Here is a 12784-nt window from a genome sequence, read left to right on the forward strand (position 1 = left end):
TTTTGATTCACCAATACATTTTGCTGCCTTAAGAGCAAGGGCAGTACTTATGAGCTGTGTGACTTTGGCAAATTAATAATTTCTTAGTCTTCCAGTCTGTAAAATGGGGTAGTATCTAACTTTCAGAACTGAGCAGATTAGAACAGGATACACACAGTGCTGAGTATAATGCCCACCACTTAAGATGTATTTAGTAAATGGTAACCATCCTTATAAGAAGACAGACATACTTTTAGAAGCAATGAGACTGAAGAGAATACTTGGAAAATGATATGTATGTCAGCAGTCAATTTTAATTGCATTCACCCATAAATGACACAAGAATAGTCACAACTGATACTGTAATATCCCAAAGTGATTCCCAGTGTTTCCAGCAACGCTAGGTATCTCATGGTGAGAACTTTTGGCTTGAATACCTACTTACTAAATCACTCTTTTATAATTGATTTGTTGATAAAATATGTACTTAATCATGAAATTAAAATTATTTCAAGAATAGGACATGTCCTTTCAAACTTTAAAGACACCACTGAGTCTAAAAAATGGCACAGGGAAAGAAAAAAAAAATTAGGAACTTCTCTAGAGCTGCCAAATGCCACAAAAATAAGTAAAATTATAAAGGTGGCCATATGTGTATAAGGGTATATCAGTTCAGTTCACTTCATATATAAAACTTTAAAAGTTTAGAATCAAAATTATAAATTAATTCCAAAGGGATTCCTGTAGACTTGAATAAATTTCAGTGTAATATACTGAATCACACTAAATTTGAGGTACAAATTTAAAATAGGATTAACTAGATTCATGCAAAAAATGCAAATTTCCTACAAAGTATCCATGTTCAGTTGGCAAAGAAGTCAAAGTGAAACATGGGCTATATATCAAAATACACAAAATATGACTACTTGTTCCATGGAAAAGAGCAAATGTCTTCATTTTGCTCACCTAATAAATCAAAATACCCACAGATTTCTAGATATTGTTTAGAGATTTGTTTCTATTACTGGTTTAACAACTGTATTTTCTCACTTCCATTTACAATTCTCCATGTCAGAAATCCCTATCAATATAATGACCTATACATATTACATTAAACTCAAGCTTACCATAGTTAAGCTGACCACTGTCCCAGAAATTCTTTTTTTTTTTTCAATTTGAGAGTAGTTACAAATAAGACTCTCACTGACTACAAACAAAAACAAATAAATCTCAAAATAACCATTTGTTTTGGAAAGCTGAGGTTTAAAATCAAACAAACTGAAAAGCCCCCCATCCTCAAATACAACTTCAATTCTATTTTTACTGTTGAAGACGTTTTTAAATAGAAGAGTTACTTAACATGTTTTTAAATAAAAGAGTTACTTCTAGTCAGGTCTGGAAGAGTAAACTGACCAAGTTCAATATAAGTTCAATACAAGAACTTGTGCTCGATTAATCGTGTCCGATTCTTTGCAATCCCATGGACTGTAGCTCATCAAGCTCCTCTGTCTATGGAAATTTCTAGGCAAGAATACTGGTGTGGCTTGCCATTTCCTACTCCATGTAAGAACTTACTTTAAAGTAATAATAGTAATATATCTCCATTTCCAAAGTCCTGGTACTGGAGAAAAAAAGATGATGATGCAGAAAGCATTAAAAAGAAAAACAGACTACTTTAACTCATTTGAACAAAATACTTGATAACCTAAAAGAAAGGGGAAAAAAGTGTAAACAGGACAGAGTAGTAACTACATTCTGACCAAATTTAAACCATTGCCTACTTTCAAGTGATATTAGATAAAGAACTGATTACATGTATGCAGGCACAATATCACTGCGTGAAAACTAAAGACCAGAAAAAAGAACCATTTCAATATTTCCCCCCACTATGACTAACTTTAATTTGTACTTCCACCTTAAAATTTAGCTCTCCCACTCAACTCTACACATAATCTAAACTGGCTTCTATTCAGGAATGATATAACAAAGACATGATAACAGAAACAAAGAAAAAGCCAAAACAGAATGAAATTACAAGTTCCAGAGCATTTCTCAATTTTAAGAATGACATAAAGTTGTTCATGTTTGAATGGAATAAAGAAAATGGGATATGGGAAATAAATGGCGGCAAAAAAGAGGTCAGAAAGATGCAATTTCAGGTTTCTTGACAAAACTATCCAGCTTAAAATGCATGATACTTTTCATCAGAATTTCATTTACTGTTCCCATCTGATTCTCCCAAGACAATCAGGTATTTAAATTGTACATTATATAAGAACTCAATTTTTTCCTAATATTTTCAGTTTTTTTCAAAGTCAAAGAAAGAAAATAAATCCCTAAAAAAGGAAAATAAATGTAAACATCTTGACTCTTTGTAACTCTAACATAATCAAAATAATGAAAAACTATACTTCAGAGTAAAATGAAGTCATGCAAATAATTCTTAAACATCTAATGAAGATAAAACTTAACATAGTCTCTCCCTGCACTGCAGACAGTCTGCACTGACTGGGCCAAAAAAGCCAGCTACATACACAGACACACACAATTTATCTTAAATTGTGTATACCTATACCTGAAATCAGAATTTACCCACTGCTTACCCAATATATTGTCAAAAAAACCTTCTAAGACAACACTAACCAAAATAAATTACATTTACAATTTAATTTCATGGTTGAAATTCATTTCAGAAACTCTTAAAACAACAAATCTTCAAATGATCTTAGCAATCAACCATATTATTTCCCTCTATTAAACACGCCAAAACTTAAAAACAGAATTCAGCATGGGCAACAGCTAATTTTGAGACCATCTCCACTGAAATAAGAGATCCTTGAAACCACAAACTGCATCTTATTTATCTCTGTATATATAGTTTCCAGTACCATACTTGGCATAGTAGGTGCTCAAACAAATCGCTTGGTCAATCAAATGAAAGAAAGACAGTAATTTCATATTATGTAACAAGAACTTTAGAAATGTTCATCCCTTTGACTCAAGGTAATTATACTTGCAAGAAATAACCTTAAACAAAGGACCTAGAATAAATATAAGAACAAAGACATTCAATGAAGTTACATTTTTAGCTTAAAAAATTGAAAACAATCTAAAATATCAAAAGTTAAGGAAACTAGAAAGTAAATTATGATTCATTCACATGAGAGTACACTGCCATGAGGAATTATTTATAAAGAGGATTTTGATGAAATAAGAAAATACTCATGATAAAATATTAAGAAACAAATCCCACAAGTGTTTGATCCCAACTGTTTTTTAAAAAAAAACCTAAGAAAAGGTCTGAAGGAAATAAACACAAATATTAAAAGCATTTATGCTACATTTTCCATATTGGCCAGTTTATTTAAATACATAGATAAAGCAACTGTGCCAGTTTCTATTATTTTTCAATACTACTATATATTTGTATGGAGGTTCCTAGGCAATACAGTAAATTTGTTTTTTGTGTGAAAAGTTAAACAATAAATTATCAGGAGATGTCTACTCATACCTGGGCTGGCTCCTAAATTAATATGGACAAATCACAAACATTAGAAATTGCTTTACCCATGAAATAAAACTGGAGTTTGAAGGCAAATAAAATACTCTTTTGGATTTTTATTTTCTTTCCTTTACATTTGACTTGCAAGTTGTTTCCATTATAGTATCGCTGATATTTTTTCACAATTTAAAAAACACTTTAATCTCCTCATATCCCACTGTTGTTCTTTTATTTTCCCAATCTCAAGTGAAACATGAAAGCAGTAACTTTCAATATAAGCTAATGAAGCATAAGTGAGGTGGGGCTACTGTCCAAATTTCTGGATTAGCCAAAGTCTGCTGGACAATCATGATGGGATGCAAAAAAAACACACAAGTAAACAACTACTCTGTGGCCACATGTTATTGCCTATCTTCTGAAAGGACTACTGTGTTTTGGTGGCTCAACTTTACTGATGTCTCAATTAGCCTATAAATCTCTGCATGCAAAAAGGTTCCTACCTACTCCATTCCCATGAAAATGTTCTGAAAGAGAGTATCAATGATGTCAATTGTTATTACACTGCTATTACCAGCTCTTCTTCTACCCACTCCTTAACATCCAGCTGCCCTAGGGGTTTATTATGGTTCACACTATTCTCCCTCAGTAGAATTCTCACGGTTCTAACCACTTCCAAACCAGATAACGGGTTGGTCAAAAAGTTCGTTCGGGTTCTTCCATAAGCTGTTATAGAAAAACCTGGATGAATGTTTTGGCCAACCCAATACAAGACACCAGGTATCTCCCTGGAGCTTTAGACTCCACATTCAACTTCTATACAGGTGACCTGTGAAATCACTTTAAACTTGATATGGTGGACACTAAACTCACCACCTTCGGTGACTCCCCGTTGTTCGTAAAATTCAAGCCACCCCTTGATCTGGCTTCACTCTATTGTTCAGCTTCATCTCTGCCATCCATATTTTTCTGAAAGCCTAGTAAAATAAAATTACTACCTAGTATCTAGTGAAGGCCCATTAAAGACCGGGTACTATTCTAAGCACTTTAAATGATTAATTCATGAATCTGCACAGCAATTCCATAGTTCAGTCGCTCAGTCGTGTCCGACTCTTTGCGACCCCATGAATCACAGCACGCCAGGCCTCCCTGTCCATCACCAACTCCCGGAGTCACTCAAACTCATGTCCATTGAGTCGGTGATGCCATCCAGCCATCTCATTCTCTGTCATCCCCATCTCCTCCCGCCCCCAACCCTCCCAGCATCAGTCTTTTCCAGTGAGTCAACTCGTCGCATGAGGTGGCCAAAGTATTGGAGTTTCAGCTTTAGCATCAGAAGGTAAATGCTATTATTTTCATTTTATGTTGAGGAAAGTATCTTGCCTAAGCTATCCACATCCTGTGCTCCTTATTTAATACTGTGTAAGTTTTCATAAATGCCTCTATACACCAAGCATTGTCCTGGAGATTCAAGGTAAATATGACAAAGATGACCCATATCCTCATGGGACTCATATTCTAGTAAACATATGGAATAAACAAACAAACAAAAAAGTATTGTAGACTTTAAAATCCCAGGAAGAAAATCAAAAGGATTTTATGACAGAAAATTCACTGAGATGGCCCTACTTAACAGTAATGAAAGAAAGCCTCTCTGATGACTTTTAAGGTGAGACCTAAAGGATGAGCGGGTGTCAACGATGCAAACAGTAAGGTATATCCAGACAAAGATTGGGCCTTACAAAGCACAAAAACGGTGTTAGGGACTGAATGGTATTCTCCCAAAATTTATATGCTGATGCCCTAACCCCCACCATAATTTTGCTTGGAGACAGGGCTTTTAAGGAGAGATTAAGGTTAAATGAAGTCATAAGGATGAGGCCCTAATCTTATAGAGCTGGTATCCTTTTGAAAAGAGGAAGAGACACTAGAGATTTCTCTCTCCAAGTGCACAAAAAAGAAAAGCCACTTAAGGACACAGTGAAAAGGTACCATCCACAAGGCAGGAAGAGAGGCCCCACCAGAAAGCAACCTTGATGGCACCCTGATATTGAGTTCCAGCCTATGGAGCAGTGAGCAAATAAATTTCTGGGACTTCCCTGGTGGTACAGTGGATAAGAATGCACCTGCCAATGCAGGGGCAAGAAGATTACAGAGCCACGAAGCCGCAGAGCAACCAAGCCCGAGAGCTGCAACTACTGAAGCCTGTGTGCCTAGAGCCTGTGCTTCACAAGAGAAGCCACCGCTAGCTGCAACTAGAGGAAGCCCTCGGGCAGCAACGAAGATCCAGTGCAACCAAAAATTTAAAAAATAATAATTAACTAATTTTAAAAAAAGAAAGAAAATAAGCTTGCTAAGTCATCCAAGTCTACGGTATTTTGTTATGGCAGTCCAATCAAACAAATACAAATGGGAAAGACAGAGGTGCTTTGTACGAACTGACAAAAAAACAGTGTACTGGAATATGGAGAGCAATGGAGATAATAAGATGTCAAAGACTCTTACGTCCACAGATGGTAGATGAACCAGAAATAAAAGATCACAAAAACTGTCCCTGGTGCAGGCGTTTTAAGCTGGCTGATACTAAAATTTGGAAATGTATGGTATGAGTCTTTGTTCTCTCCACGACTGGGAGTCACTGACATATAATGTCTAGAATATAATAGTCCATATTCCACCTTGAAATGCACAAAACAACCCCTACAATAAAGAACTGAACTCTTTACAAAATGTTAACAGTGCCCTTTTGAGGAAATAGTGGCCAATAGTATGTTTGGTTTTCTCAAGGACTACAGAAGGCCAAGATTTAGCCTTTTTTGGTAGTTCTTATACCACTAAGGATAGTTTTGAGCTAATTCTGGAGAATTAATAAATATGTGTTGTGCCTATGCACCAGGAATGGTGTTGGGTACTCTGCAGCATACTCAAAGGAGTCCAACAACAATTCTAGGTTTAAGGGCCAGCCAGGAGATATGACACCACATTTCAGAGCATATAAGGCACCACTGGCTTGAAGATATATCAATTTATGTACCACGAAGAAAGCTGATCACCGAAGAATTGATGCTTTTGAACTGTTGTGCTGGAGAAGACTCTTGAGAGTCCCTTGGACTACAAGGAGATCCAACCAGTCCATTCTAAAGGAGATCAATCCTGGGTGTTCATTGGAAGGACTGATGCTAAAGCTGAAACTCCAATACTTTGGCCACCTCATGCGATGAGTTGACTCACTGGAAAAGAGTCTGATGCTAGGAAGGATTGGGGGTAGGAGGAGACGGGGACGACAGAGAATGAGATGGCTGGATGGCATCACCGACTCAATGGACATGAGTTTGAGTGAACTCCGGGAGTTGGTGATGGACAGGGAGGCCTGGTGTGCTGTGGTCCATGGGGTCGCAAAGAGTTGGACACGACTGAGTGACTGAACTGAACTGAAAGAAGGTAATATCACCAAGTAAATTAAGACATCAATGGTAAGATACACCATAATTTTAGAGCCGTTGAAATATGAAAAAATACACATCTTAAATAAATGAAAAAGAGCATGCAAATAGCTAAAATGCAAACAGTAAGAGTCATATAAAAAAGCCCATAGAAGGCAAGATGTTTTGGTCTGGAGAAAGAGATGTGAACATCATCTAAAAGGAGGTATTAAAAGTCATAATTTGGATAAATGCCAAAAAGAAGGCAAGAAAAGGTACCGAAAAGATAACTTTTAAAGTAAACATGTATTAAAGTATTTAATTGCTTTATTACAAATAATGGTTTTCATATTTTATGACAATCTCATGCTGATCTTCTTTGCATTGCTAATTTTAACACTACAAATTTACAAACAAAAAAGCAAAGCATGGTGAAGATTAAGAACATGCTCAAGCTCATATTGTTGTTCTTCAGTCGCCCAGTCATGTCTGAGTCTTTGAGACACCACGGGCTGCAGCACGAAATTATATAAAGCAATACAGAAAGCAGAGCATCCCATTCATTTCCAACCTGGTGCTGAAATCACTTGGACACGATCTTTGGGTGTGTGCATAAACATAGTCAAAAAGACAATGGTTCAGGGGCCACCCTGGTGGCTCAGTTCCCCCACTTGCCTCAATTAGAGAAAAGCCCCCACAGCCACGAAGACCCAGCACAGCCAAAAATAAATAAATAAAATTAAAAAAATAAAAAGCAATGGTTCACACCTTTGAAAGCAGAACCTGAGAGCAACCAAGAAGGTATAATATAATTATAGGGACATAAATTCCTAGGTTTATGTTTATTTATGTTATTTTAAACATTCACAGTTAACAGAGCTATAAAAAACTGAAGTCATATCATAGTATCAAACTGTTTTCTCCTTCAAAAAAATTTTTTTTGAACATTGTGGGAATATTTATGTTCAATACTCTTAAATCAGTAATTTTTCATTATTTTTAAAGCACAGAGGCAATGTTATCTTTGTAAATGAAAAAGCATGGTTCCAAGTCACACATGGGATAAGAAAGAAGAAAGTCTATAATTCTCTGGTGTTAACACTTAGATGTTTTATAAATACTCTAAATGATTTTAAGTAAATTTTATTCATTTTGACTGAAAAATCTTCTGATAAACCTCACCCAAGAGTGGGAGAATGAGGTTTGTAGGGAAGAAAAAGGAGAAACGGAAGGAGGGAACGAGGGAAGCCCTCAGGAAAAAGAGACCCTTGTGAAAAAAGGGGAAGAGAAGAAGCAGAAAGATGACCTAGCTCAATAAATGACTAGCTAACAGAGTAGAGATGGTAAAGTTCATCACATTGCCCAGAACAGATTTCCTGAGTAAAGAGAATACTGAAGTTTTTTGCCAGAAACTGAGCCTGATGCCAGAAACTGAGCCATGATGATGCAGAGTACATCATGACAAACACCAGGCTGGATGAAGCACAAGCTCGAATCAAGACTGCTGGGAGAAATATCAATAACCTCAGATATGCAGATGACACCACCCTTATGGCAGAAAGTGAAGAAGAACTAAAGAGCCTCTTGATGAAACTGAAAGAGGAGAGTGAAAAAGCTGGCTTAAAGCTCAACATTCAGAAAACTAAGATCATGGCAAATAGATGAGAAACAATGGAAACAGTGACAGACTTTATTTTTTTGGGCTCCAAAATCACTGCAGATGCTGACTTCAGCCATGAAATTAAAAGATGCTTGCTCCTTGGAAGAAAAGCTATGACCAACCTAGACAGCATATTAAAAAGCAGAGACATTACTTTGCTGACAAAGGTCCATCTTGTCAAAGCTATGGTTTTTTCAGTAGTCACGTATGGATGTGAGAGTTGGGACTATAAAGACGGCTGAGTGCCACAGAATTGATGCTTTTGAACTGTGGTGTTGGAGAAGACTCTTGAGAGCCCCTTGGACTGCAAGGAGATCCAACCAGTTCATCCTAAAGGAAATCAGTCCTGAATAGTCATTGGAAGGACTGATGCTGAAGCTGAAACTCCAATACTTCAGCCACCTGATGTGAAGAGCTGACTCATTTGAGAAAACCTGATGCTGGGAAAGATTGAAGGCAGGAGGAGAAGGGGACAACAGAGCATGAGATGCTTGGATGGCATCACCAACTCAATGGACATTAGTTTGAGTAAACTCAGGAATTGGTGATGGACAGGGAGGCTGGGCGTGCTGCAGTCCACGGGGTCGCATAGAGTTGGACACGACACAGCAACTGAACTGAACTGAAATGAGCCTGATAAAGACTCTTGAAAATCATATTAGCTATCTACCTTTACTACAGTGTGGGTATTTTTTTTTAATACCTGCAAGTCAAAGGAAACTGATGGGGAAGACTCAGGCCACCTGTTAGCCAAAGCAAAGAGCATACAGTCTGCAATCTGTCCCAATGATTAGACTGAAATGGCTGTTATCAAAGATCATGTTAGTGTTTGGTCAACACACATTCTTGGGCTACTTCGTGACTATTTTCACATAAGCAAATTCCCTCAAAGGAAAAAAAATGTCCAAGTAATTTTCCAAACTACATGTCATACAACAATACTGTGATTAAACTCACATGTGGCAGGAAAAGTTTTGAAAAATGTGAAATACCTCAGTCTGACCTTCATGGGCACTGGTCTCATGAGTAACTCGAATGGCCTGTAATAAGAATATAAAGTATTAATAGGAAAAAATGATTATAGTCAACTTTTGAATGAAAACAACAATGATAAATTTTAACATCTAAAGCCTTGTTAAGAAACAACAGACTGGAGGAGATTTCTGGAACAGCTTAACACTAAATATTTAAGAATGACTTCTGAGTAACTAAATGAATTGCTCTGCTTTCCAACCCACAAATCTCCAAAGCCTCAGGAAACTGAGTATCTGCTTATCTGCAATTGCCAGTGGTAAGTGGGGGTCATTTATGTTATTTAACTGTTAGAACTAACATTTAACACTTTATTCAACTGAGACTAGAATAAAGTAAGCATCTCACAGATAGAGACTGAAAAAGCTTAGCTCATCTGTTTCTCCAGGTTACATGCTGTTCTGCAGCTCTGCCTCCATTTATGCTTAATCATGCAGCTTCAGTCAGTACTTTAGAAATGTGGAGCAAAAAGCATGCATTTATCAGAAGCTAGAGATTTCAGGTTCCTGAACTTGAAAAAAAATGCTCTTATAATACCCACTATTAGCAAAGATGAAGAGAAATGAACAAAGAAGTACATTACAGGTGAAAGTACAACCTTTATGAATGGCAATTTGGCAATAATATCAAAGCTTTAAAAAAACATGCAATCTGTTTGAGCTATCAGTTTCTTTTCTAGTTTATAATTATAACTCTACATAATCATATATAGCTAATAATATTTGCAAAGATTTAGCTACAATGATATACCTTGTAGTATTTTTTTCAAATGGTGAAAAAAGAGGGAAAAATATTAAACTTCTGACAGTAATTTATTGGTTAAATAAAATACTACACAATGGAAAGCTAGGCAGCCATTAAATGATGATGTCAAATATATACTTACTGGTATGTAATACGTTTGTGATAAGTGAAAAAAGCAAGTTATAAAACAATATTACAGTGTGATCAAATTTTGTGTATATACTTATATACTCCCTATAAAAAGTATTAATGGTGGCTACCTCTCACTGGTGGGATTACTGGTGACTTTTATGTTGTTTATTTTTATGTAAAATAAAGATGTTTCATGAGATCTGCAGGTTTTTTAAAGAAAAGTAACTTAATCAATGTATATGAGAATGCTAAAACAACATAATCAGACGAGATCGGGCGCGTTCAGGGTGGTATGGCCGTAGACAAAACAACATAATCAAATCAATGGATTTACTGGGCTCAAAGTCTGCATAACAGATTGTTTCATCAAGTTATTTGTACACAATATTGTTTATAGTTTCAAAGAATGTACAATCCACTTAATAATGTCAGTAAAATGTAAAAAGCCTTCAAAAGCAAAATAGATTTCAAATATAATAAATGTAAATACCACTCTAATTCTATGATATGGTATAATCATTTAAAACTAGACTATGTGGCCTGTGTCCTCACACATGAAAAAATATTACTACACTGATAAAACAGCTAGAGAATATTCTGACATCTACCATTAAACCTTTGCTTTTTCCATTCATTGGTCTTCAGCCTTGTTCCAAATTCCCAGTGAAAGACACACAGGGTATTGCCAAACATATATTTACCACAGGAAGGGAATGGTAAGGAACGGTCAACTATAAGATATTTTATAAACTTGTAAATCAAGCTGCCTTTTTTCTCTCATTCAGCTCTGCACATAGAAAAGAAGTGACAATTTATCAACATGTATGATTATTTCAGATAATGTTACCTGAAAAGTACAAAAGGCCTTTTTTAATGGATACGACCAAATCCTTAATTGCTCAAAACTGTAGTTTCAAGACAAACTCCCAAACAGAATCTATAATTCCACAGAACTTTGCCCACATATGAGAGCAAGGCAGAAAAAGGTACCGACGTCATAGCTCTCCAGGTATCTGGCTCGTTCTTCAGGGCTCATTGATGCAGACTCTTCCAGGAATTTTTTCAAGGTTGATCCAGATTCTGAGAATATTAAGGATGATAAAATTGAAAAGGCCTGGTATCTCAAAGAGACTGAGACATGAAAGTACTAGAAGCAAGCTAACTATTTTTCAGGTTAAAACCCTTTCATTGGTAAGTAAGAAATGTAAGATAAATGACAGGGCTTAAACCTCTGTTTATCAACAATACAGAAGAATAGGAAGGATCAGTATTTTCCTTAATAGGAAATATGAACATTCCCACTATAAAAGAAAAGGGAAGAAAAGCTTTATTTACTGCTTCGAAAAAGGACTAGAGCACCACCTACTGCTCAATAAGTTAACTTACAACGTAAGGAGGGGGAAGAAGTAATGAAAAACTGCTCACCAAAGTGCATCTTGTCTTTATTGTTGGCAATAGCATGGATTAGTCCAATTGTCCCACAGGCATTGCTGATTGTTTGCTTCATGAAATATACTGACGATGTAACATCTTGTCCCCGAGATTTTATTTTTTCCTCTTCTTCTGTTCTGAATACTTCATACTATTAAAAAAAAAAAAGGTCTACATGTGAAAAATAATACATTAAAAAGGACTCAAATGTAAACTTGGAAAAACTCTATACATCAGTGGAGATAAAATTAACATGGCATATCTTGATGCAACACTATAAAGCATTTTAAAAAGAATAGAATGGATTTATATATTCTGACTTAGAAATCTGTCCATTATTATAGAGTGGTTTTAGGTCAGTATATATTAATATGATTCTCAATTATTTTAAAAAATATTTATATATGCATTGAAAAGTGATAAAGGATAAAAAAAACGTAACAGAGATTATCTCTGGGCCAAGATATTACTGGAGAATTTTTATTTTCTATTTTTCACATTTCTGTATTGTTACATCATATTAACAAAATTCATACTACATTTATAAACACATGATATTCATAACATTAACCATTATCAATAACAACTGACAGTAAAAGCAATACGGTATAATTAGGTCAAAAGTGTGTGCTCTACATCTGATTGCCTGAACCTACCACCATTATAAGTTGTGCAACTCCAGCAAGTTATTTTTCAACTATAAAACGCATTAAAAATAATGAGGTTAAAAAATGAGTGGGGACAGAATAAAATGCTGTAGATCAGTTATACCTGAAGAAAATGAATTTTTAAAAACTGAGTGAAGAGAAGGGAGAGAGTAGAAAGATAACTTTACTGTTTTGATGTTTTCCTGTAATTTTCAGATTCCAATAGAGTAGGGAGTCG

At 35.6% G+C, this 12784-nt stretch overlaps 1 protein-coding gene across 3 annotated transcripts in view; it reads right to left on the reverse strand.

Moving 5' to 3' along the window:
• UCHL3 (ubiquitin C-terminal hydrolase L3) overlaps nt 1-12784 on the reverse strand; it is a 41630-nt gene that overhangs the window by 18771 nt on the left and 10075 nt on the right. For all 3 annotated transcript variants that reach the window (XM_088842673.1, XM_055426470.2, XM_055426472.2), the window contains 3 exons: nt 11894-12050; nt 11463-11548; nt 9553-9600 (listed from right to left, as the gene is read on the reverse strand). In XM_088842673.1, coding sequence (XP_088698799.1) covers nt 9553-9600; nt 11463-11548; nt 11894-12050 — 291 coding nt within the window. The remainder of the gene's footprint in view (nt 1-9552; nt 9601-11462; nt 11549-11893; nt 12051-12784) is intronic.

The sequence above is a fragment of the Moschus berezovskii genome, chromosome 13 (assembly GCF_049115385.1).
Source record: "Moschus berezovskii isolate FMDL1 chromosome 13, NW_MosBer_1.0, whole genome shotgun sequence".
Classification (NCBI taxonomy): domain Eukaryota; kingdom Metazoa; phylum Chordata; class Mammalia; order Artiodactyla; family Moschidae; genus Moschus; species Moschus berezovskii.